This window comes from Macrobrachium rosenbergii, chromosome 53 (genome assembly GCF_040412425.1).
Source record: "Macrobrachium rosenbergii isolate ZJJX-2024 chromosome 53, ASM4041242v1, whole genome shotgun sequence".
Classification (NCBI taxonomy): Eukaryota; Metazoa; Arthropoda; class Malacostraca; order Decapoda; family Palaemonidae; genus Macrobrachium; species Macrobrachium rosenbergii.
In genome coordinates this window covers 6,654,586-6,682,485 of record NC_089793.1, presented here as the reverse complement: position 1 = coordinate 6,682,485, position 27,900 = coordinate 6,654,586, and the positions used below count along the sequence as shown (strand labels likewise).

The window sequence follows — 27,900 nt, the reverse complement described above, 5'->3', positions numbered from 1 at the left end:
TTTAGAACATTTTGTACTTTATTATCAAATATAACTGTAAAGCACAATAATAAATGTCGGTATAAATATAATATACATTATAAAAATTGCACTCTTTAGAACATTCATCTCTTTAAAATGAAACACACATGGAATATAACATTTCATCCAGCAATATATAATAACACGCCATTAAGGTAGGTTAAAGATAAAAAAAGAAATCTTCAAATCCCATTTCAGCACTTAAAACCAAGGTAAGAGTTGAATTAAACCATTCTGATACTGACATTGAATAAAAGTTTCCTCAAAGGAATTTCATAGCCCGCTAAAAAAATGAAAGATTTATTACTCTCTGAACTTTATGCAAAGCTGATTGTCAAGTTATTGACATAAGAGTACTTATTAAACTTGGTAAATCATAAAGCACACACATAAATATGTATAAATACTATCAACTATCAAACAATTACAGGAAAACTATGTACATGAGAACAGTAGGTAACCATAATCCTCCATAAAGTAAAAAACCTTTGGGAAACTGCTTTATATTGTACCTGGGAATCACATGGAGCTCTACAATTTACCAAAACAGTTATGAACACTTTTTGGGACTGAAAGGAACCACCAATGGGTAAGAGCAATAAATACCTTTATGGACTTTGGGTAACCGCACCCCCACCCCACCCCACCCCACCCCACCCCACCCAAGAAGTTAAAAAAGTAAACAAAAAACCTTGAGGCAAAACATAGTTTTACAATGAACCTAATAATATGTAATTGATGAAGTGCTTAAGACTCGGCAGCAAATTTGCAGAAGAAACTGCGTGGTAGCAGGTAGTCAACAGTTCCCTCCTGAAAAAGAAAAAAAATCAGAAGGTAAAAGCTATTCAATCTTTCAGTTAAAATATGCTATGCTCTAGAAGTACTTTCAAATCTGAAATAATCAATGTGAATGGGGCCACTATTACACAACAATTCAGATTCATTCTCAGCATATACAGGTTCAGAGTAGCTTCTAGCACACATTACCTACACTGCTCAAGAAAACAACTGTATCTACATGATCTGGACACTTGACAATACATAGGATCCTTGCTCTAACATGTAGGTGATCATAGTCCTTTCCCTACTCCTTAGACGTACATTGGAGTTAGGACTCACTAACTGTGATAAAATTATTATTCCTTAACCATCCTAGCCCAGTCTTTTTTAGTTTACTAGCCTTACCAACAGACATTACCAAATTTATATAAAAAACATATTTTGTGCTTTGGGTAGCTTGGAAATTGTATACAACACTGAACTAAATGAACCCAGATGAGACAGCCACTGTTATGTGCTATGTAGTAACGCATGACAATGTGGGTAAGTCTAAATAAGCTAAGGTTGTTGATGCGGCAGAGGTAAGGGCTAAGACTGAGGTTCCCTGTTTGCAGTAAAAAGTGAAAGGGTCCAATCCTAATAAAATTACTCACTTGTCAAGAGTTTATCATTATGTCTAAACATCCAGCCAAGAAAATATTCAGTTTTAACTGGAGTATTAATGCTGCTGACAGTCTATTGAAGTAAATTCTACATACTGTTTTAAATAATGAGTTTATATATCCAAGAGTAATTATTCTGGATAACCATGAACTTCCATGTAACACAAATGCTGGACTCTTAAAATGTGTAACTTTCTCAAATTATGTGAAATTATCCATTAAAATTCTATAAGGAAAGAACCCTACAAATCTGCTATTTCAAAATTGAAATTGTCATCATCATATCTTTGGGATATAAATTAGAAAATTTTCTGCAAATTCTTATGAGAAAGTACTCAAAACTTTAAAGTAAATCACTCCATTTCAGCATCAATAGCAAAATCAAGTGTGCAAAGCTGTAGAAGTAATGTATTTGTAATATTCAGATGCTTCAAATGAGGTTACCAACTAATATCCCTTCCACATTTATCTATGACTTTAGAATTTATAAATTCACTTACATAAACAGGTTTACAGTTGATACGTGCATACCACTCCATGCTATAAAGGCACATTAGAATTCCAGTTCCAAAGATCAGTGTGACCCACAGGAATATATTAAATTGTCTGGCTTTGCTGTTCACGAACATAAACGCAACTGAAAGAAAAGCAGATCATTAGAATTAATAGTGTAAACTATTTATCAAGAGAGCCAATACTTAAGAAATAATACAGCGAATGCCACATTACAAGAAAAAACATTTGATAATGGCAATCCAACATTTTATAATACATTCAGTATGATATCAAAATGCAGTATAACAGGAATAAATGCACCTTACCTCCAAAACCTCCAAACATGATCAAGAGAACTGGGTAGAAAAATTTAAATGCAAAGGCCAATATGTACTCGTGAACAACAGAAGAAATGAAAAACACCACCAACATTGGGAAGCATCGCAGCTGGGCACAGTTCTTCCCTTGTCTTCGCTGTAAACAGAGAGAAATGAACCAAAGATGAGAAATATATTAATACTCTGTGACATAACAAGCAATGTATCTTCAAGTTAGTATTGTTTAAATCATAACAGCCCTTGGTAGAGATTCATGTATGAGGTGACAAAATTTACCTATAATGTATATTATACATAATGTTACATTAAATTAAGGAAGAAATTCTTAAAATACTTCCCGGCCAAAATAGAAACTAATTCGATAAAGTACTTTTACTGTGATTACTGTACATCTAAAGTACTTATAAAAACAAAAACATTATAGTCAAAGACTGTTTTACCTGCCATGCTACCACATCCCTGTAGACATACTCGTATAGCCAGTCATGAACAACACAATTCCAAGTACGATAGAATCTAGCATAGGAGGTAGAATTCCACCAGTCCTGTAGGAAAAATATACAGAGAGTTTCATATATAAAAATTAAAAGATATACTGATGAGATTAATTGATTTGATTACCATTTTCAAGAATACAGTAAAGGCATGGCTAGTTAGGGAAACTGTTTTCTTATTTAAACTTCTATACAATCCTTTTAACACAGTCAAGTAATCGTTTGATGGAATATGACAAATCTGTCCCAAAATTAGCTTTTCTACAGGAAATGCTATCCTTTGTAGCAAATAGTTTATTTTTTATAAAAAGGGATGTTAGTATAATAGGAGGTAATGAATTATATCAATGTGAGCTTTAGTTGGAGAAAACCAAAACAAATATACCTTGTAGAACATTCTATCAGCAAATCTTAACATCTCTGCAAATGCATTCAACCACGCATGAAGGATGGCAAAGAATCCGCAAAGCAAAACAAGAGATCCCGGGAACATACAGGAAAAGACGGCTACCATGAGGTTTGTCTGCAAGAACATAAAAAATGAGGGATGCAATCTAAAGGCTTCATATTTTTTTAGTCATGGCAAAGTAAATGTTTTCTTCACATAAGTTGGTGCAACTTTTTCATAACAAACAGTATTTCGGTTAAGTCAAGTTCTCTGAACATAAACAAATTCACTAATTATTTTCATGAGAAACAGTATCTCCAATAGAGAAAGAATTGCTAAATTATGGCCACAAAATCACTCAAAATACCTGTGATCATCATTTCTCACCAACTGTAAGGATCTTTGATACTAAATCTGGCTAAGTTTGTAAACACAAAAAAATTAACTGTTAAAAAATGCACCCATCTTTTTAGTAACTGAGGAAGCAAATGCACAGATGAACAAATATAAAATATAATTTGTCCACTTTTTTATATCTCAAGCAAACTGTAATGATAAACTGTGCATACTTGTTAAACTATGCACACTTCTGCCGGTAGGCATAAAAGACAAATAATAAATAACATCTCACCCCATTGAATGATTCCTGTCCGAATTTTTGGAAGACTGGCACACAAAAGCGTACAAAAAGGAAGTGTGTGTAGAAGAGGCAACCAATCACTTGCCCCAAGTCATTGATGACATTCCGCCAATCGATACTTTCATTTCTGGAAAAAATAAATATGCATATGTGCAGTTATTAGTATATATAAATACTGTACTATAATTCTGTCTTAACTATTAAAAATGAACAAACATTATTATTATTACTTTTAAATAGTTTTAGCTGACCACTAAGGAAAAATCAGCTTAGTAAAACATATTTAAAACACGGTTAAATTAATTTGCTTTCATCAAGTACATCTTATAAAACCAAGAGAAGAAAAAAAAAAACAATTAGAAATATTAGGGGATTAGTGTAGAGTGCTGCAATATCTTAACTGATCCATTAAAAATGAACAAACATTATTATTATTACTTTCCAGAAATAGTTTAACTAGTTGACAACTTCTGTTCCAATTAAAGTCTGTGCTCAATAGATTCTGTGAAAAACAATACCTCAAATGTCTTAAACCTGCAAATGAAATAAGCAAAGTAGGCTAAACTTTAACCACGTAGAAAGAATAAGGTAGAATGTATAACCATTGTTTGTATTTCATAGCTGAACATCAAATCAGTTCCAGTAATAAGAAAAATGTACACTAATAAAATTATTTTCTGGCTATTTTGATGCAATAAGGGCTTAGAAGCCAGAATTCAGTAAGAAATAGTTTTAATTAAAACCATGCAGACAATTTTTGCATAATTTCATGTTAGTCAGTCTGAAGAAATGATAAAAAAAATATGGCTTTCTTTGCTTCCTTGAAATGAACGTCCAGTCCTCCAAAATTTCCAGTCCTCCAAAATTTAATAGAACCATGCCTCATCTGAATTCTTTACCATGAAAGTGTTTTTACTGACAGGAGTTATATAGATAAAGGTAGGCAACTTTTGAAGGTTTGGCAAGTTTTTGACATTGCATCATCATGATTAAATCAACAGCAAAGGATTTAAAACTGTGGATAACAGTACTGTACTGTAATGAGCTTGGTCTTGTTAAATTTTCTCAATTATGTATTCTTGAATGCATGACAATTTTTTTGATGAAAAGCCTAAGTATATGTTAAAAACTAAATTTTTTTTGAATAGTAAATGGAAATGATCTGATGGAGAAAAAATAACCTTGTAAACTGCCCTACAGTTAACTTGGTTAATTTATAATTAAAATTTACTTTCTAATTAGTAATCCCATTCTTATCACACACAACTGTCTCCAAGAAACCCCTTTAATCCCTAAACATTATTTTCTCACCGTGGATATTCGTCTCGGTAAATAAGTGTTGGCGCAAACAGAAAATAGAGATAATGAGAAAAATCCGGACATAAAATCTTCGTCGGTTCATCGTCATCTTTCTTGTATCTGATGGCTCGAGAGATATTACTCCTTACAAATGCCCATGTCTTCATGAACATTCTCACCTGAAACAGAGTTGGCATGAGTCACTCGTAACTTAGTAAAAGTCTATGTAATTATAATCTAGTGGCAGTGTAAGAGTTATAACAGTTGCAACTTAGTGAAGAGCATTAGCTGTGACAGAGTGGAAGCCAAAGGTCTGAGATCTGGTTATATATTATAGAAGGTACAAGATTTTATATGAAGTGTTACTGAAAGTTTGCGAGTTTGTTACAATTTAGTGAGTGTCAGTGTCTTCAGCTTCTGGGGCACAGAGTAATCCATGTACTGTACTGTGATTAAGTTGTACGCATAGATATGAAAAGTATTTAACCTGCAGAAAAACATATGCTAGCAAAAGTAGAGCAACTGCTCTGTTTTGAGATAAAAAGAAAGCAAGTACAGTATACTGTAAACTGAATCTTTGTTGAAACAAAAAAAATCATGATTAACACTAAACAAAAATTATAGTGTGTTTTATAGTATTAAAAAGTACAACTTCACATAAATGAAGATGACAACACAAGCTAAAACCAATGTAAAGGGAAATGGAAAAAAGAAAAAATACTCCATCCTCTAACCTGTTCGCATAGGATAATGAGAGCAGAGGCCGGTGGGAGATTATGATACAACAGACTCGATAATGGAAGGTACATGAAGAGAACCAAATAAATACCATATATCAGGCCTCCACAAGCATCGTACGCACCTTAAATTAACAAAAGAAAATAACGTAACTTATTTAATACAGTTCTTTACTCAGAAGTCACATTCTCAAATAATTCTAAAGAATCAAAGATTTCACCAGCATACAGCTAAAAGAAAAATTATGAAGCTCAAGTTGTATTCAGTTTAATATTTAGAGGATAACATGCTATTAATTAGTAAATTTAATACAATTAATAAAGTAAAAACTAAACAGTATTAAAAGCCAGATGATAAAAAGCAACTTAACTTTCACAGCTTTAAAGGTTTAGTAAATTTGTAAATAAAATGCTAATATTAAGTGATCACAAAAATCCAAGACTCCCTTCTTGATATATACATCTCGCCATAATGGACCCATATTTATTAATGCGTTTAGTCAGATTAGTGTCTGGGTATGGTAAAATGCTTCCCTTTACTGAGTTGGAAGATATGACCAGAGGGCTACTTAGCAGTTTAATCAGTTTGACAATTAGGGTATTGATATTAATTTATGTAAGAGCGGTAGGATAAATGTACAACTGTTTAATTATGTATAGCACAGAATTACTATATCAAGAACATCCTTTATGACTGCTGTAAAAACATACATCCAGTCACTCCTGTACTAAAACTCCTGTATTCTCTATAATAAGTCTATACTACTATATTGTGTTATGCAAAATGTAATCAAGTGAGTATACAACTGTATTATATGCAAAATATCATAAAGTGAGTATACAAAGTGTATTGAGCATGTTTCTACCAAAATCCAGACCCATTGTTTTCAGCTTGGTCTTTGATTACTTTTCCAGTCTTTCTACCCCTGGCCAGAAATGAACAGGTTTTAAGTTATGCACACCCGAGTCATATGGAGCCCATTATTACCAGAGTCTACATCTGTCACCATCAATTTAACAGCCTGCAGGAAAGTCACAGTTCTCAACTGGATGTTAATTAGAAAATACCTGGCATATTATGTCTGTTGTGTGCCCAGTGGTGAAAACTGAGGTATACAAAAATGGCTGTACTAGTAAACATGCACACCCATATCACAATGACACGGTCGAGACTCCCAAATGCCCATACGATGAGAGACAGATCAAGATTCAAGCTGGGTGAGAGTTAGAAAATAACAATTAATTCAAGCTGGGTGAGAGTTAGAAAATAACAATTAAGTCAGCAAGCTTAACAAAGAATAAATGAACAGGAGAACTGGAAAATTTAACTAATTAAAATGCAAAATATTATAACAGGTCTTATAAGAACTGCAAAAATATGAAAAAATCCATGAATAGTAAGTAAAATAGTTAAACAAATTCAAAACAAATTACAAATTAAATCAGACATTCAGAAATAGCTCTTGACGGATATAAACAAATACTGTACAGGACAAAAATGTCTTCGTGGTAAAGGACTGAACCATAAATCTCTCACCTGCCAGTTTGTATTATTTCTTCAAGGACTTTGTTGAAAAAGAGCAAGACTAGAATAGCAACAAATATGTTATAAATGCTCTCCATGTGACTGACATTCAGCAGCTCTTTAAGTAAAGAGGGCCTTGCTAAGAACATTCTCCTTGGAAGCTGTCCTGGTTTGTGAGCCCTGTGGATTTAACAGTAAATACAGTCAATGTTATTGAAAGAGGTTCTTACTTTTCATGTTGCAATGTCTATGACAAAAACAAATATGAAGATAAATTTGCTAAATTTTACATATTCATGCAAATATTCCCTTGTCTATAATTCACACAGGTACTTGGAAAAGGGTATCATGTATCATGAGAAAATACGTCTCAAATATATGAAAAGAAACTAATTGATAATGAATCCAAACAGTGGTTAAATGAAAAATAAACAATAAACGTACTGAAACTATTAATTTTCAAATTATAGGACTACCAGAGAAACCCTTTACAAATAAAATTGTAAAATTGATAAAATACACTAATATATCAACACAGGTGGTGAAACATTCAGCATTCGCGATTCTAGGTAAATTTCTAGGCAAGTATATCGAAGTACAGTTAACTGGTATCTCTGAGAATCAAGTATCCAGCAACAACTTTAAACTGATATCCTGTAAGTATTGTCCATAATAACTTACTCTTTACTTAAACTATGAGATCTTGTGAGAGCAGAGGTGAAGGATGTTGAGGAACTTCTGACGAAGCATCCTGCCACAGGAAGGTTGGCTTCTTTGAACCCTACTAGACGTTTTTCGATTAGGTTGGACACATCTGACTCTATGGTACATTGTAGATCCTGCAATTAAAGTAACAACTTGAAATCTACTTTATTACCGTTTTTTTTTTTGGGGGAGGGGGAGCTAACAGAATGGACAACCTAATGTCCCCATCTGGGCCAGGCTCAGGAAGGCTAGAAAAAAAAAAGGGCCAAACTAAATTATTTAAGTGGACATCAAAACAGGGAAAGAAATTGCTTAGAGTACATGTATGGATCAGCTTTTCTTTAAATCCAGATAATTTTCCTTACACTTGGATAATGTTCATTGTTCTTTCATCCAAATTATCACATAAAAGTCTATTAATTTTTTCTACATCCAAGCCACAATAGTTATTTTTCCATAAACTCAGGTAATTAACAATGAAAGTTCATTATTTCTGAGATCCAGGTAAACAGTGTAAAAATAGGCTGAACATTTTCAGAGAAAAAGAATTTGAAATTAAAAATACAATAAGTTGAGTGGCTTAGTCTACTACACAAATTTAAGTCAAGAGATTTCACTGACCAAATTAGACAAATCTGAATTTATAAAGCACTTCACATAAAAGTATTAGCTTACCTTTAACTTTTCGCGAATATAAATATTATGAAGGACCAGATCCTCTCCAGTACTATTCATCTGCTTGACTTCACTTACTGGAAAGAAAAGAGAGATGGTAAATAATGTAAACATTAATGGTAATTATCAATTATGAATACTGTGACGAAAATCTCACCACCTAGGAAATCAGATATTTACTAAGTCAGAGAAAAAATATCCAAGGTTTTGTATCTATCAACCAGAATAATTATTTCACAGTTTCAAATGTGAAACTGATATTCCAAGAACTCGTATATCATTATCAAAACGACAGTAAATTAAGTAAGAGATAAGAATAGTGTACTGTAAATTTCTTCTTAATAAGCTTCACGTTAACTGAATTTTACTTGCGTTTACAACGGATTTCCGTTGTACTCCAGTGTTTTCAATTCTGGTATTTTTTGGTAAAGGATAAACAATGACATATGATATAGCAGTTTGCCTGCATGAAGCTTCACAGACTTAACCATTCATTACACTTACTTCTTTTTCGAACTCCCAAGCTTTCCTTTTACTACAGTAGACCCATACCTCTTTCTCACCATTCAAACCACCATCTCGTTCAGCCAGTGTGGTTTCATTAACAGCTTTAGACTTATCTCTCGCATAAACATCTTTCCCATTTATGTTCAGTAACAAGTGCCTTATTTTACGTTCTAGCTTGTATTAAATGGTGGGAGGGGAGGTGAGAGGCATATTATATAGGCAAAAATAAACAGGTTTAATTAGTCTTCCATTCTACTTCTTTCAAAACGGTGTACATAGGTATGGATTATGTGAAATTAATGTGTGTGTATATATGTATACATATATATATATACATATATATATATATATATATATATATATATATATATATATATATATATATATGTACTATATACATGTATACATATATGTATATATATACTATATATATATATATATATATATATATATATATATATATATATGTGTATATATATATATATATATATATATATATATATATATATATCATACACGGCTTACAAACGTACAAAACGTTAACTCCGTGATCAGAGAGAGGGGAGAGAGACGTTGGGGGGGGTGGACATCGAGAGCTCTTCCTTCTTAAAAGGGGCTCAGGGTAGCTCTTGACCCGCTATAGAGCAAGCATGAGAGGGAGAGGAAGTTAGAAGGTTTCTTTTGAAAGGCTCTAGGCAGTTAGGTTTATTTCCTAACACACATCACGTAGTCATCAATGTTATACTCTCGATGGATGTACTTGTCTAATAATTTATGAATTTACGTAACGCTTCTACGGTTAGATTTTGTGTAAATGTGAATTAACAAAACTATAATGACATTATCCTTATCTTTCTTGTTACTCTGTCAAGATTTGAACGGTTGGTCGGTTTCTGCTGTGGCTTCGAAGGAACTTTACAACGTTAAGCGGTTTCTATGTTTTTTGGTAATAACGTAATCTCAAAAGCAGAAGTGATAAAAACGTCTAAGTGACGAGATATACATGAATGCTCTAGTAGTCAATGTAAGTTTGGCATATTCAATGATGAGAAATCTGACATATCTACCGTACTTTAATGCATGTTTTTAGATGTATGACAGTAACCTTTACTACAATACTACATTAAAGAAGCACTTGGTTATTAGAGAAAACAATAATGATAATACTGGATCCCAAGACTCGCAGGTTGTTATAATTGATTTCACGACAGAAAATGAAATGTAAATATAATACATGTTCGATTATCTTCACCGAAAATTACAGCAGCCAAATTAAATCGTATATTCTTTTCACTAATGTCCCATCAACAGTAGTCAGTGGGCCCCAGAAGACGGGGGGGTGGGGGAGGTTTCAAGAGGGACAGTTTCAACCGAAGTCTTGAGATATGGTCTAGCATCTTTTCAGTAGATAGAAATGGAAAGCGTGTACGGTCGGTGAATTTTAATCGATGGATTTTCCAACTCTGCTATGAAAAGTGACCATTACAGAAAAACATGTCATAAACACATCAGCAGCTTATTGCATAAATATCACAAACACGTTGGGAACAAGAAAAGGACACTTTAACAACTTTAACAAGTCCTAGATAATCGTTGGACGCACTGGTTAAGACTACGTATTTTACCCTGCAAGAATTTATCAGGAAACTCTCTGAGACAAAATTTGACAGGTTATATACGGAGACTTTTAAGCATCTTAAACTTGACAAGATTTGCTGCGAACACTTGTCATGCTGTAAACTTTATGGTTACGCACCGTCGTGTAGTACATTCAACCTTCCCCTATTCAAGCAAATACAAGCCACATACAACCCTTTTCTTTCCTTCAATACCTAGCTAACTTTACCAAAGAACGAGCTTTGAAAGATGTCTTTCTACGGGTGCAATCCTATAAAGGGTCAGCCTCGGCCGATGTTACCATAAAAGTAGTCCCACAGAAGGGAAGGGTGGAGATAGCCTCCATTATAATGCTTTAGGCAAACGGTCTTCTTTTCAACCTCCATCCACCAGAAGAAGATATTAAGTACACACAATCCTTTCACTTCAATGTTTGCCACATTTCCTATGGAGCCGTTTCAAAGGCAAAACCTAAATGCTACTCTTACTAGAATATAGTAGTAGTAGTAGTAGTAGTAGTAGTAGTAGTAGTAGTAGTAGTAGTAGTAGTAGTAGTAGTAGGGATTTCATTGGAGCCACGGCAAGAAAATTACTCAAACGAACAAGATATTAACAGAACGATCAAGGGAGCCGTTTCCAGGGCAAATTCCGACTACTACTAGTAATACTACTACTAATCACTTCCCATCAGAAAAATAAAAATTAACAATAGAAACAACGACAACGAAATAACAAAATGACAAAGACTCGGAAGAAAAGTAAATAAGGATTTACAGTACTTTATGTAAGTACTGGTGAGCACTGCTTCTACAGGTGGTAACAAGACTTTAAAAAGTATGCCTAATCCTATTAAGATATTTCCTGGTTATTGGGTAAATGTGATTAAACGTGCTTACGGAGTTAATATGATTACTACTTGCTAACTGAAGTGTTTCAAATGAAGTTCATAGGAATATTCTCCTTTGGCTTAAAACGGGTGAGTTTTTCCGCCGAGAGAGAGAGAGAGAGTATAGGAAATATGGACTATACGGGAGGGAGAGAGTATAAGAAAAATGGCAACATGGAGAGAGAGAGTAGTCCAGAGACTACAGTCAACAAGTATTGATTTATTGGAAGTCGCCAGTTATTATTAATCCAAGTTCTCCTGGAATCTTTTCTTAGACTGATATTTATAGGAGATTATTGATCTATTGAGAAAACCTGTTGTAATTCCCCTCTTTTACTTTCAATATACATTATTATTGTGTAAAACATCCATTTCATAATTTCCGTGTAGATGTGAATGTTTTATATTGATTCAGTTCTCGAGTCTACAAGGAGGAAGAGTACATAGAGGATGACCAGTGATTATTAATTTCTTCATTAACTCTCTCTCTCTCTCTCTCTCTCTCTCTCTCTCTCTCTCTCTCTCTCTCTCTCTCTCTCTCTCTCTCTCTCTCTCTCTCCTTCGGTTGAGTCACCCTTACACAAGTCTCACCTCTCTCTCTCTCTCACCAACGTGACCTGACCCAACAGCAGATAGAGCCAATCCTTACAAGAACCCAAAGAGGTCTTAAAACTTCTCAAGAACCAACCTTCTCCCCCCCAACCCCAACTCCCAAAAGGGAGCTTGAATCAAACACCAAAACAAGAGACAAGAAGGCATGACGAAATACTCCCCACAAAAAGGTTGGTGGTTGTGTAACGGTGGTGACGTGAAAACCTATCATTTCTTCGCTCATTCCTGAAGATGAAAGGAGCTTAATGAAATTATGTTTGCTCTCTCTCTCTCTCTCTCTCTCTCTCTCTCTCTCTCTCTCTCTCTCACACACTCACACACACACACACAACACAAATTATATAATTATGACTTCTCAATTTCTCTTCCTTAGGCCATCAGCATTTAATGATTTTCTACTGTACACTTCAAGGAAAATTCCGTCTTCTAAACATTGCTCGGGAAGGTCTGGTTGTGGTTTTAATTTATTCTTGGTGTAGTACCACCGGATTGACTGGATATTATTATTCATTAATTTCTTAATATATCTGTTTTTCAAATAACTAATCTCCTCTTTCTGTATTTCTCATCACCTTCTGTTACTTCTTTCGAATGAACACCATAATATTCTTTGGAAGCTTGAATTTCAAGTCATTGGCCCCTGTGGGCTTATTCCATATGAATAGGTTTCATCTTCTGAATAATAATAATAATAATATCCACGTGGCTTGGAGAAGTGCCCAGCCACTCTTAAAACCACTAACTAAAATTGTAATTTGAAACATTTCTTTAACTAGTGGCAGACCGCAGAAGTCCAGCCATTCACACTTCCCTATAGTCAAACAGGTACACTAAAGAAGGATATATATAATTATTATGACTGGTTTTATGACACTGCTGTTTTTGCTGTTGCCATAAACATAATATTCTGGGTCTCGTCCTTGCAAGGTGGGCTATTATCATTATTCCTGTGAACACTAAAGCAATGGACGTTACAAGCGTTCTGGGGTCCCAGAAATAAGTAAACAGTCAACAGCCAAACCACATTCTACGGCTTCCCTTTGGGATAATTTCTCTCTCTCTCTCTCTCTCTCTCTCTCTCTCTCTCTCTCTCTCTCTCTCTCTCTCTCTCTCTCTCTCTACTATGTGTGTGTGTGTTTGTTCATACGTTCACATGTGTATATTGATTTGCGAACAAAACCCCATTCACGAAGAAAAAGCGAACACAGAAATATACAAACAAATATTCTGTAAACACTTTCAGATTCCTCGCCTTCGGTTCGTCCTCTTTGGCCAAGACATATCTGGGCTTCTTGGATCTTTGCTGCTTAGTTTTGAGAACGACTGTATCTTTTATGCTCCAGAGTTGCAATGCATCACTGCGAAGTTCCCAGTTTCTTTGCCTGAACTACGGTACACGCTAAAGAAAAAACTAAAGTTCAATGAATATGGCCCCATTCTTTTGTAATTCTATGTACTTATATACACAGAAGAGCCTTGGGAAATGAGAAGCATTACACATCAACACTCATATCAAAACGTTAATTCACAAGATGGGGAAGAGGAGAAAAAGTATGCGTGCTGGCAAGTGTCGAACAAATGGAAACCTGACTTGATAGGGATGGAGACTTGATCAGTATTTACGATTACTCTTAACTTCGACGACCATAATCGTTGCCAAATTAATTTACGATATCTGGGAAACCAGCTCCTAGCATGACCTGAGATTACTTCCTAGTAGCACCAAGAACAGTTCCTAGTAAGATCTAAGAGCATTTCCAATCAGCGCCAAACAACAGTCCCTAGTAGGACATGGCACCTGTTCCTAGTACGACACAAGAATAGCTGATAGTAGGAAAGAACCGTCGGAGTTCCTAGCACCACCTTTTGGAACAGTGGTTCTTAACCTTTTTATTACCAAGCCCCCTCTAAGAGTTGGTCCTTCCCTCCACGCCCCCCTTGCATCTATGAGTAAAATTCCCTCCCAGATATAAAGGAAAATATAAAAGAGAGAGAGAGAGAGAAGGGGTGTTTTTATTCCTTTGGGACTGAATTAGTGAGATACTTGACACTGCTTCTTAGCGACTCTTGTTAAGAAAATAAATATAATTAGAGAATTTTAATTATTCCTTAGGGCTCGCGCCCACCCCGGAAATTGCTGTCGCCCCCTTAGGGGGGCGCGCCCCCAGGTTCAGAACCACTGTTTTAGAAGATTTTGCCGCCAAACTTCACGTCAAGTATCCACCACACAACTTCAGAATGGAGCAAATTTAGTTACTCATTGAAGTTCTGAAATTGATTAAAGCACTCTGACTGGCCAATATACCAGAACAACTCCTAAAATAGAGGAGTCGTTATAGTACAGCATCTTCATTCACATTAATCCCATAAGACATTAAACTGCACGGGGCACCAGTAACATCAACACATCAGTGCATAAACGACCAGTTAAGGTTAACCCAGGAAGCGATTGGTAGACGACAGACAATGGAAAGTTAAGATTCACTTGGCTCCACTGCTTGGCTGGAACGAGATGGTGCAGAACGCGAGGGCCACGTGCAAATAGTACAAAGAGTACAAATGAAATGCTGTACGTCTCAGGCGAAGCTAAAAACCACAAAACTCCGCTAATATGGATAGGAAAAGCTGCTGGTACTACTAATACTTCTTGGTGTTATTTTCCGAGAGAGGTGGTATCCTTTTCCGAGAGAGTGAGAGACGTGCCACTTTGTAATTGGCTTCTGAAAAACTAGTGTGTTTGAGTGTATTCAATGTCATTAACTGGTATCGCAACGACGATGGTCATACAAAAAAGGAGAAAACGCGCTTTACACCATTAGCTGGCAACACAAAACTGAAAGAAAAAACTTTCCATATCGGTATTGCTTTATACAGAAAACCAACAACCAGTTTTTTTTTCACTTTAAGCTGCACTTACGGCAATAATGAAGCAACATTTACAATAAAATTGTACAAAATGAAGCATCAAGGAATCTAACTAAAGAACATTGCACTATAATGAAAAGGTCATTCAGTGCCTTGGTAGCAATCAACCCAACATCTTGAGAAAAAATGTATAAGGTAACAAGACTCGATTAACATCAATAATAATCATACACTTTATTCAAGTCCAGTGCCAAGTACAAATACAGAACAGGTACTCGTACACTGGAGGCACAGCTATATTTTGGTATGCCATACCCTCACTCTTAAGATGGCTACTCGCCCTGGGAAGGTGTCGTTGTTCCATTAAACACGCAGGAAGTTTAACAGGTAAGAGTTAATCACTAATTAATTCGTCGACACTCATAAACAACGCAAGTACTTGTCAATCATTAAACACAAGCACTTGTCAATCATTTATCTGAATAAAATCTTTTAGACGTGCTTCTAAGTCAAACACCGATATCCGTAGGATAACGTTTCCTTGAAAACAAGCAAATTATTATTATTATTATTATTATTATTATTATTATTATTATTATTATTATTAGTAGTAGTAGTAGTAGTAGTAGTAGTAGTAGTAGTAGAACATGCAAATAAACTCACAGATGAAGCCTGACGCAAGCTCCCGCCAACTGAAGTTAAACAGAAATGGCTAGTAGGTAACGCAATCTCAATAGACCTACAATCTCAGTAGGCCTACCATCAATCTCAATTAGTGTCATTCATTTTACAATAACTTGATCAACAATAATTATTCTACTTACATAAACAATCGAAAAAATCAAAACAAAGTCTCGCTTCCGAATGGCAGTGCGCAGGCGCGAGAGGTCAGGAAAAAGTAACCGTGGTCGGACTTGAATGTGAACTGAGGTGACGCTCCGAGTTCTCCGGCATTTTATATTATGACGTATCTGAGGGACATCCGGTATCTTAGGCATAACGTAGATGTGGAAATTCGTCTGACGCAACTAGAGAGAGAGAGAGAGAGAGAGAGAGAGAGAGAGAGAGAGAGAGAGAGAGAGAGAGAGAGAGAGAGGATTCACGCGGAAATGGGGGATTTTTAAGTAGGTATAAATATTGAGGGGGAGGGGGAATAGAACACACAATACCGAAATGGAGAGAGGGGGTTATGCAGAGCAGTAATATACTTATAACAGAGAGAGAGAGAGAGAGAGAGAGACACTGGTTTTTCAAAAACAAAATTGTACCGAGAAGAGCGAACAGATTAGCTGTGAAGTGCAAGCCGATTTCAAAAGTTCATTGAGGTAAAGAACAACGATGAATATCTCTCTCTCTCTCTCTCTCTCTCTCTCTCTCTCTCTCTCTCTCTCTCTCTCTCTCTCTCTCTCTCTCGTTCCTTCGTGTTTGTAAACAGGGTCGTGTACAAATGCAAAATAAAGTATCGTAATCAGTGAGAGATCGGAGCGACTTGCAATCAATTGACTTCCTTTTTAGTTTTCTGTAAAAGAAAACTACCGAGATGGCTTTTCGTCTGTCCGTCCACCATCAGATCTTAAGTATACCTTAGTTTAACCAGACCACTGAGCTGATTAACAGCTCTCCTAGGGCTGGCCCGAAGGATTAGATTCACTTTACGTGGCTACGAACCAATTGGTTACCTAGCAACGGGACCTACAGCTTATTGTGGAATCCGAACCACATTATACCGAGAAATGAATTTCTATCACCGGAAACAGATTTCTCTAATTCTTCATTGGCCGGTCGGGAGAATCGAACGCGGGCCCAGCAGAGTGGTAGCCGATAACGATACCAACCCGTCCAATGAGGAACTATCAAATCTTAAAAACTATTGAGGCCAGAGGGCTGCAAATTGGTATGTTGATTATCCACCCTCCAATCATCAAACATACCAAATTGCAGCCCTCTAGCCTCAGTAGTTTTTATATTATTTAAGGTTAAAGTTAGCTATGATCGTGCGTCTGGCACCGCTATAGGTGCCAACAACACAGGCCACCACCGGGCTGTGGCTGAAAGTTTCATGGGCCGTGGCTGAAGATTTCATGGGCCGCGGCTGAGAGTTTCATGAGGCGTGGATGAGTTTTTCATACAGCATTATACGCTGTACAGAAAACTCGATTGCGCCGAAGAAACTTCGACGCATTTTTTGCTTTTTTTTTACGTCACCCTGGTGCTATGATTCAGCTACTTTCGATACGTCTCTTGATGTCGCATTGTTATCGAATGTTCTGATATATGTTTTTACTTTCTTCATTCCTTGGTAATCTTCCCTTCAACCGATTTTTATTCCAAAAAAGCAATCTTATTACCTTAATTAATCAATACAAATACTGAAGACAAAACATTTTTAATGGTAGGTAACATGCATGCTGTGATCTAATAGGTGTCAAACTGGCCTTTCATCTCTCTAACTCATGGTGTTTTGACATAGTAATTATCTAATGTCATTCTCAGTATCAGAGAGTCATCTCAAGTGCCAAATGGCTGTAATAAAATCTACTTAACTTTCAAACTCGACTGATTCTAAGTCAGCCGACCAACGTGAAAACCATTTCCAGTTCATGCTGTTCATCATATTTTGATTCACTCCCTAAAAATGGTAAATTATTTTTTCTTCTTTCCTCATTTTTAGCTTTGTCATCCAGTTTATTATTCTACACAGTTAAGTAGGGAGTCTGTGCACATTCATTAACTAATGATCACGAATTCCTTCCCATATTTCTATATACTTTTTTAGTGTCATTCTCAATACAACTGCGTCATTTAATACCGATATTAATCAATATTGGCATTAAATATGACTACCATACATGACTTTTAAATATCAATGACAAGAGTCAATAGGTAACCCCAAAAAAACTATTAATTCTGTGTGACAAACTCCTGAAATATATAAATACGTGCATGACATTTTTCTAATGCTCATTATAATATGAATTACTTTTTCACTGCAGTGACCATATCGTGATATTTCATGTTCATGACTAGACGAAGTCTAATATAATATATCAGTTAAAATATACATAAAATATAAGACTTCAAACTTTTCCAGTCTTGCAGAGATCTGACATGAATTTCTAAAAATCAAATTCTTATTTTTATTGAGAGGTCACGGGAGACTTTTTTTTCTTTAACGTGGTTACACGTCTTACATACAGATCACTGCTTTCTATATCAACTTTATTCATATTGAAGAGTTTTCTGAAAGTACTTTTCGGTAACCGGAGAAATTGCGTGATCGTCTTTTTGATGTTCCGACATCAAAAAAAAAAAAAAATCACGAAAAACCTAGCTAGTAACACCACATGATTTTGTGTCACTTATGTAATGATTTAGTGTGATAAACAAACCGATTTCACTTACATAGTTTTTTTAACGATGACAACAGCACAAACATTCTATTCCTTTGTGTCAAATAAAGTACTCACTAACTACCTAAATGTTAGAAATGTTGAATTAATGTTGTAGGAATGTGTTAAAATTTCCCTCAGCTACCCCCTGCAAGTTATGCAATATCAATTAACTTGTAAACAAAATATTCCGGAATTTCTTACCTAAAACGGCTCAAGGTTACACAGTCATCTTGCTAACCTCGTGTGACCTATTTAAATAAAAAAAGCAATATCAGTTCGCCACTGACCGCTTGGAAGTTTCTAACCACTAAGCAAAAAAAAAAAAAATTATAAGTAGTCACGTCAAGCAAAAATCAAATTTGGTGAATGGATAAGAAAAAAATTAAGTGACGATGTAAATGACTGGCCCCTACTTGTCAAATTGATTTTCAAGATTACGTTAGGTAATAAAATGTTTAAGGGTATAGCGCTTTTCAAAAATACTATATAGTAGCGATTACCATAAACTCTATGTCATACCGTTCTATCTCGTTTGAGAAGGTATGGTGCTTTCCTAAAATACAGTATAATAGCGGTAATTATAAATTTTATGCTATACTGCTGAATCTCATGAGAGTACATATCACAAAATGTCATAAATTACAAACTCATAAAAGAATATATCGTAGATGTGTCATAAACGCATGTCATATCGCAAAATAACATTAATATCCCGGAATCCCACGTGAACTAATAGTTAAATCATCATCATCATCATCATCACCATTATTATTATTATTATTATTATTATTATTATTATTATTATTATTCAGAAGATAAACCCTGTTCATATGGAACAAGCCCAAACGAGCTACTGATTTGAAATTCAAGCTTCCACGGTATATGGTGTTCATTAAAAAGAACTAACGGGAGGCAATGGGAAATATAGAAGGAAGAGATCACTTATTAAAAAAGAATAAACCGGTTAAATCACCAAAAAGACAAGACACCATGACAGAAAATTACCATGAAATGTTCGTCTTTCCAAAAAGCCGACAAATACTAAGGGCTTCTCCTATGGAGGCCTTCCTCGTGCACAACAGTTCAAGGAGAACCTCTGAGATCTCTGGAGACAATGGCAACCAAGCGACCTTGACACAGAAAGGGAAACGCTTTTGTTCGCGCTTGAAAACACACCAAATAAACATCTGTTTGACATTGACGCAGTAAACATCCATATTAGGTGAAGCCCCAAAGACTTAATGAGGAGTTCGGTCCCAAAGACTACTCTACAGTGCATTCTCTAAGACCAGTGCAGTCCCTAAGACCACTGGACAGAGCTCTTCGTAAGACCACTGAAAACTGCAGTCCTAAGACCACTGTACAGAGCTTTCCTTAAGACCACTGAAAACTGCAAGCCTAAGACCACTGTACAGATCTCTCCGTAAGACCAATGAAAACTGCAGTCCCAAGACCACTGACCACTGCACAAAGCTCTCCGTAAGACCACTGAAAAGTGCAGTTTCTCCTGAAAAAAAAGTCTATAGAGGGAAAGCAGAGGAAAGAGTAAGGCAAAACCCACTTTGATGTGGCCCGTCCAGACTCTGCTCCTACATGCAATCCAAACTTGTATAAGAAGACCTTTAACTGTCTTGCTCTGCAGTTGGCCGAGAGACAGAAGGAGGGGGGGATAGAGTGCCTGACACACTTAAGGGTTGGCAACAGAAATGACGGCCCAAGACTATCAGCGATGACGCTGATTTTGACAAAGCGTCGTGAAGAAACTGTGGCGATAAGAGAGAGAGAGAGAGAGAGAGAGAGAGAGAGAGAGAGAGAGAAGAGAGAGAGAGATTGCATTTGAAGGGAGAAACAAAATTGCATTGACAATTTTTGACAACCGAATGGGACCACTATCATTAAGACTTAATAGTTCACATAAATAAAGCAAACAAAGGGATTCTTATCGAGCATACCTCCGCCAACGCCACTTAAATACATATCCGACAATGAAGCACACACTAAGCCACCGAACACTCATATTGTATTAAATGAGTGATATTTAGCAACTTTTCTCAAGAAGAGAACGAAATTTGACGAAATTTGGCAGGTACAATTAATAATGACGTAACCTTCATTAGTTCATTAACTTTAGGGAGATCTCGACTCAGAGTTGAGAAAATTCTTTATGCATAAAAGTTTATTCTATAAAGATAAACCACGAAAGCTTATCAACTCGAGAGGGCCCCCTAATAACGCCATCTATAAAGTTTCATGAAATTCTGTTCAGCCGTTCTCGAGAAATTTTCCTAATACCCAGACATGAGACAACGCTCCCACACTTTGTTGGCGGATGTAAAAATGAATGGATGGTCGGAAATTAAAAGAGTTCATGCATAAGTAAACAAACCAGGGAAGGAGAGACAGAATAAAACAACAATGAGGATTTTTGTTTACTACAGAACCACCGAGTGTTACCTTAGAAGGCCACCAGCCAATAAGAAGGGAGGAGATGGTTTGGGAGGCGGGGGGGTTCCACCGCGGAATACCGACGGACTGATTGATCAGTTTAGTCACCTGGCACTTCATGCAAAAGCAAGGACAAGCATGAAAACATATATGCAAAATGGTACGGAAAAAGGACCACTGTCGAATCGTTCTGATACTAAGACTTATCATTCAAGAATGAAACATTAAATCACAATAAAATGGAAAATGGTAAAGAAAAAACTACCATTGTAGAATCGTTCTGTGAAACTAAAACCTGTCACACTTAGTCAAATGGTCTCATGTAAATGACTCTAGTTATGAAGCTGAGAAAATGCAAGAGAAAAAAATACCAAGAAATGCAAGAGACCGTGGACGCGCAGGCAAGCCTAAGTTATGCAACCGAGAATCCACAGAAAATCCCTCTAACCTCTTGCCAAGATTATGCAAGGTGAGGTGCAATGACCTCGTGGAAAATGTTGCTAAATGTTGCTGAATGTTTTGGGGGAACAAGACCACAACTGTGGTCACACTAGGTCAAATGAAGAAAACGTTATACGAGGATGGGGTCAGCGGGTTGAAAATTGGGTGAAATATTTTATTGGGATGTGGACAAGTGGAGAAGGTGGTCTGGTGAAGAGTGTCCAGTGACGATACCAAGGTGAAGAAGAGATTAAGTGAAAATATCAGGGTGAAAACAGATCAAGTGAAAGTAGGCTGGCTAAGTGAAGAAAAGATCAAGTGGATAAGAGATCAGTTGAAGGGGGTGGTCCAGTAAAGGAGGCCTTTGTGAAAGAAGTCTTGTGAAGAGATCAAGTACAGAACTGAGAAGTCAGGTTAAAAAAAAAAGCAATCCTTAATCCACAGAGTAATCCAAAGATGAATATCAACAAGTGCACGAGATATAACGCTCTAAGCTGTCAATACCAATGTATACGATAAGGCTTTAAAGACCTCCCACAGAGGAAACCACACTTAGGGAAAACAAAACGACTGAGTAACTAAGAACCAAAACAGACTATCAGAATTATGGCTCCTGGGAAAACTTTGATGGAAATTGCAGTGTCTGAATTTCCCAACAGAGTGAAAGAGTGTCTCCTGATGCTGGATATAAAGCAACGTTGGTTCAAGGCCCCTTGACCGGAAACTAACGAAATTCGCCTACGCATTCATTCATTCTAAGAATGCAGATCTAGGAAAGAACTTAATCTCCAGAAACTAACCGAGTGTGTTTGCACCGGAAGTAACCGGGTCTTACGTGCGTTAATAGTTAGCATTAAGCGGAGAAAACGAAGACAATGTTTTCACTCGTGAATAAATAAAGTGCGCTTGCACCGGAAGCTGGGCTGATTTTAGCCTACCTACCTTCAGTCTTACTTTGCAATATTTTGTTGCATAATCACTTTTAATAATTCCAGTATCCGGTCAAGATAACCTGAGGTATAAAACAAAGAAAGCTACTCTTTGGCGTAGTCAGCCATAACCATAAGCTTTTCTAACAGTGTCTGCAATAAGAACAAGTAAAAAATGTGTCTTAGTTTCTTCGGCGCAATCGAGTTTTCTGTACAGCGTATAATGCTGCCTGAAACTCTCAGCCACGGCCCATGAAACTCTTAGCCGCAGTCCCAGAAAACTTTCACCCACAGCCCGGTGGTGGCCTGTGTTGTTGGCACATATAGCGGTGCCAGACGCACGATCTGGCTAACCTTAACCTTAAAATAAAAACTACTGAGGCTAGAGGGCTGCAATTTGATATGTCTGATGATTGGAGGGTGGATGATCAACATATCAATTTGCAGCCCTCTAGCCTCGGTTTTTTAAGATCTGAAGGCGGACAGAAAACGTGAGGACGGACAGACAAATAGCTATCTCAGTAGTTTTCTTTTACAGAAAACTAAAAACTGATATTTGGGATAAGTAGATGCGAGTCTCCAGTTAACATCAAATCACAACTGCTATTCAACACTTCAGTCTAGCAAATTGCTCCACAAAATTTGGTACCCCTACTGCGTTAAGCCCAACAAGCCGCACAGACAGTTGGAAAAATGACCCAGTGCAGCCTGTAGCAATCAAACTGATTCTTCCAGACTGAAGTTACGAAAGTTCGATTTTCCAATTCCCCACTGCCACGCCCCGGGACGGGAAAGCGGGAGGGGGGAAGAATAGTTGTTGGTTAGGTTCTATTCTTACGACAAACGCTTCTGAAGACTAGGTCTAAAGAATAAGTTATTAAAAACAGCAACCAAGTTTCTTGCCAGGAAAACCTACTCGACCAGCGTTGGAAAGACATCAGTTTTTGTTCGCTTATAGATCATAAAGCCTGATGATGAGACTAATATGTAAGTAACAAAGACATACATTACGTCACCCGAGAATAATTTTTGCCGTCTGTTAATTACGGAAGTATAACAAGAGAATGACACCATTAAATCGGAAGTGGACTTGAATACTTTTTATGGCTCCTTCCCTTACTGCTAAGGTAAAAAAAAAAAAAAATTCAAAAGTAGGACGTCATTTGTCTGATTGATCTAGCAACATTCTTCCTTATGACCCTCGAGATTTTAAAACTCGCCTCAAGTGATGAATTTAATCTCTTCCTCGTTTCGAAGGCTCCAACCCCGCCCCCACCCTGCCACCCAGCACTGAAGTGTAATTGGTCTTTTAATTAACTTTCACGTGATCATTTTTAACCACTACTGTTCATATATATAGAAAATAATGCCCATACATAATAAATACAACCACCAAAACGATAAAACTAAGATTAGTATTACACACGAAAACAAATCGGCCTAGGAAGGCAACAATTAGATAAACCTACATACGTTACATAAAACATACTCGACACATTCTATAAATAAAAGCGATCTCGTATGACGAACACGTTTTTGCTTCCACGTTTCTTTAAGTTTCTCGGGCAGGAGGTGTCAATAGACCACTGGCCGACTGAAATACAATGCACGAGACTTTGGTATATCGTGTTTCGGTGAATCTGGGATAAACAAGTGATAGCTAAGAAGGTTGAGAGCACGCGCGTTCCATGATTAGATAAATTTCAGCTCAATGATAATATTCCCAACATATTTTTAATTATGCAATAGCAAATATCTTCGTAAATAATTTGAAAGCAATTGGATAATAGTTAACTTTATGCTGTCATTACGATACAATAGCACGAAAAACCGGTTCTTCAGTTGTTCGTGGTGTTAATCCTGAGGATATTACTTTATTTTTGTTTACACCGAAGTCGTGACATGCAGGAACTTTCAGCCATCATAAAAAAATAATCGAAACTAAACTTCAGATATGTGAAAAAACCCAATCACAGACGGAACAAGTGCTTAAATCATAATGGAGAATACGCTACATCGAATAAACCGTTAAAATAAGTCCGTGTAACATCAAAAGTTCAACTGTCACGAAGACGTCAATTTCAGACCATGTTACCCGTTTTATTTGTGCAAGTATAGGAAGAACAATCGCTAACAAGAGAATACCCGGTGCTACTTTGGCTTGTTACCTACGTGTCACCTACTCCGAGGTGCTAGTACTAAACTCCATATGGTTAATGCAGAGCAGACGGCCTATCGTTTATTAATATCAATTGTCGATTACACAATATAGAAATGGGTGTATATAATACTTTGATCCCCGAGGGGCTGGTCCTAAATACGGCGTCCCAAGGAGCTTCCGCCATGTTTAGTACTAACACCTCGGAGTAGGTGACGCGTAGATAAGCCAAAGTAGCACTCAATACCCAATACAAGAATCTGAAGACAAGGCTGGGATGAGGAAGACCTGTGATATAGACCCATGAGCGGAGTGCCAGAGACAGTTGTCATTCATTTTTACAACTGGCGTAATCAAATGATCACTACCCCTCCAACTCACATATAACATTGGGGGCTAGTGTGGGTCCGAGTGAAGAAACTGCATGCAAAAAAGAACTATACAGTGAACGGGAGGAAGAAAAACTCGAAAACAGTAATGTTACTAGCTATAACTTTCCATCGTATTATCAAAACAAACGTAAGCTTAACAATGAAAAAAAAAAATGCAAAGAAAAACCTATTAAATATCAGTATTCCACAGTTTAAAGATAAATACGGTTTCCCAACGGAACAAATCTCTCTCTCTCTCTCTCTCTCTCTCTCTCTCTCTCTCTCTCTCTCTCTCTCTCTCTCTCTCTCTCTCTCTCTCCTTCCTGACTGCAGATGACTAACAGTTGGATATAACAGAAACCATACAAATAAAGTCGCTAAAACCTTGTTAAAAAGGGGATTCTACATAACCCTCTAAAGGGTATCACGGATCTACTGAACTTTTGTCAAATAAATGAACGTACGAAGCAGTCTAACCTGGAGCCGTTTATCAATTTTCTCTTTTAAAAATAGTATACTTGGCCTAGCCCCTTTACAGCTGTTAAAACAATGTATTTTTTATGCTCTACTTTTTCTAGTACTAATACTGATTAACATCGTACATCACTAGAATACCTTGCATAAAACCACAATAATTGAATGTACTGTACATGCAATGCCATCCATTACGTCTGATACCCAATACAAATACAATTATTTTGAAAAGCTGCAAAGCGGTAATTTCTGACATACCGTAGTTACAGAGATTTGTACTTCACGCATCTGTTGGTTGAGCAAAGTCCGGAGATCCACATTAAGCCTACCAATCCCTTTCACAATTTACCAGACTGGACAAGCTCGTGCGTTGGCTTAAGCAAATTTAACCTAACCTAAGCCAATAAATCAACTAGAGGACCATCACCAATCAAATCTTATCAATGAGGTTATCTATAGGCTGACTGTAACAACTATTTACAAATGATAATACAATGAAGTTCCCAGTGCCCCTGGCTTTAATTTCTGCCAGAACGAAAACACTCGAAAGTTTCACGCCCAGCCTCATTTACTCCGTAATGAGATAACCATGCGGGAATATACAGCATGCAGTATATTGACATCGCAGGTGTGAATCACTTCTGAATCATGCCGTCTCGATATGCAGGTACAAATTCTGAATACTGATAATTATTCTTCCGTGCGGAATTAGGTTAAGCTGCTGAGTTTTGATTATTTCCTGCAAAAAGAGTGCATTTTATCAAATGTGGGGCATAAATATCTTTTAAGTCACTAATTTCAATATTATGTTTATAAAACTGCTGATAAAAATTAGGCACCAGAAGTAATTTTCAGTGTAAACTATTTTTAAATAACTTTTAAATTCAGTGTATACTATTTTTAAATAACTTTTAAATTTGACTAACATGTTCACAGATATTGAAGTGTCGAGTAACTATGTATGGCAACTAAGCTTTCATAGCATATCAAATGTAACTTGAAACAATATTCTGTAATCAACTATAGGGCAACATAATTTCTTTCTGTGCTCAAGTGCCGTAGTTTTATTTTTTATTAACAACTGCTAACCAGAGTATACTTGCCACTTCGGAACGTAGTTTAGCCTAGGTCCTATAATTACACCGCAACTAAAATTAACACCTTTACCAACTCGATACTGTCAACCAAATGATTGTCACTGATTGACAATATTTATTTCTGCTAACTGATTGACTGACTTGGGTAGATTAAGGCAGGTCTTATGCCAATTCTGACATTAGCCCTTTGGAGGCCGCTAAGTGTAGGGAGGTGTAAAAGGGCGACTGAGTACCTGATGTGGACCTCTAGACACAAATATGCACAACCGATAGGCCGTAGGAAAGACTAAGTCGTTCCATGGTAATTGCAAAGGCCGTACTGAAATGGTGATAACGTTTAAATTACTATTTCCCAGCTGTGTTATCATGTGGCTTCCTAAGCCACACCTCCCGGTTGTATGTTTGGTTCCAAAGCTCTTCTACCGGGACCGGTCGGAATATAGTGTTCGAATAACACTGCTTAATTTTTCTAATTTTGATATTCTTCCACATTTCACCATTAAACTCCTTGTCCAACTTTCAACCCACCTGGTAAACCTTTCAAATTAGTAATTTAAAGTGGGCTATTTTCGTTACAAATCAATTACGTAGATACAAGTATCTAAATTTTGTATCGGATTACACACGCAGCCATAGAAACAAGAATATACTTTATTTGCAGACACACCTCTAAAAATCGTAATAGATTATTTAGGTAGAGTTACAAAAACTGTCTGACCTTGGTTCAATTAGATATTACGTGTAATACAGTAGTTACTGTAATATTTTTGTTACTGATAGTAATTACCTGTAGCCCTTAAATTTCAGTTACAGTACTTTCCAGTTTGCTTAACCCATTTTTCACCTTACAAGATAGCATAGGTACACACGACCTAGGCTTTGCCGTATTATATTACATGTTCAGAAGGCCTATACAGAGACTCAACCTTGCTAACCGGAGAAGGGGGTTCTCACTTAAACACGAATACCTTCAAGTGTAATCTAAGAATACCCTAGAGCGTTCGTTTTAAGGGATGCTTAACTACCATGACAAATGAAATAAGATCACGGCCACCGAAATCCAATGAGACAAGTCAGTCCAGGATTTTGTGGTTTATTCACGATATCGGATTTTCACAGACATGCTCTTAAAGACAGCCACAGGCAACGTGCGTACAGAAATGACCAAATCAGTGCATTTCTTACCATGTGAAGTTACGTGTCCGTTCATCGCTGGATGTCCATTACGTCTTGTAGGGGGGTTGTGGTTATCAACTTCCTCTCTGCCCTCTTCTGCCATGGTTTGGTCGGCGCAGTATAGCTGCTGAAGGACCGGCAACTTCAACAAGAGCTGTCAAACTGAGACAT

General features: G+C 36.6%; 1 protein-coding gene across 2 annotated transcripts; it reads right to left on the bottom strand.

Annotated features, from left to right (window-relative positions):
* On the bottom strand, window positions 1-27,900 carry LOC136834243 (sterol O-acyltransferase 1). Of its 2 annotated transcripts, none has more exons than XM_067096586.1 (13): window positions 27,739-27,900; window positions 8,760-8,836; window positions 8,061-8,218; window positions 7,392-7,559; window positions 6,923-7,068; window positions 5,852-5,979; window positions 5,130-5,296; window positions 3,810-3,945; window positions 3,176-3,313; window positions 2,737-2,841; window positions 2,285-2,432; window positions 1,964-2,100; window positions 1-831 (listed from the first exon to the last, which is right to left on the bottom strand). In XM_067096586.1, the coding sequence occupies exons 1-13, from the start codon at window positions 27,830-27,832 to the stop codon at window positions 769-771; spliced, it is 1,665 nt and encodes a 554-aa protein (XP_066952687.1). In that variant the 5' UTR covers window positions 27,833-27,900; the 3' UTR covers window positions 1-768. The 2 variants fall into 2 exon arrangements, with proteins under 2 accessions (XP_066952687.1, XP_066952688.1); XM_067096587.1 differs by lacking the exon at window positions 27,739-27,900 and adding an exon at window positions 16,071-16,135.

Bases quoted from the DNA above. Each gene is read 5' to 3' on its own strand.
- LOC136834243 (XM_067096586.1), bottom strand. From the start codon at position 27,832: ATGGCAGAAGAGGGCAGAGAGGAAGTTGATAACCACAACCCCCCTACA. The intron at 8,219-8,759 runs GTAAGCTAATAC...CTTTAATTGCAG, and splicing joins ATATTCGCGAAAAGTTAAAG to GATCTACAATGTACCATAGA. The intron at 2,101-2,284 runs GTAAGGTGCATT...CTTTTCTTTCAG, and splicing joins CATGTTTGGAGGTTTTGGAG to TTGCGTTTATGTTCGTGAAC.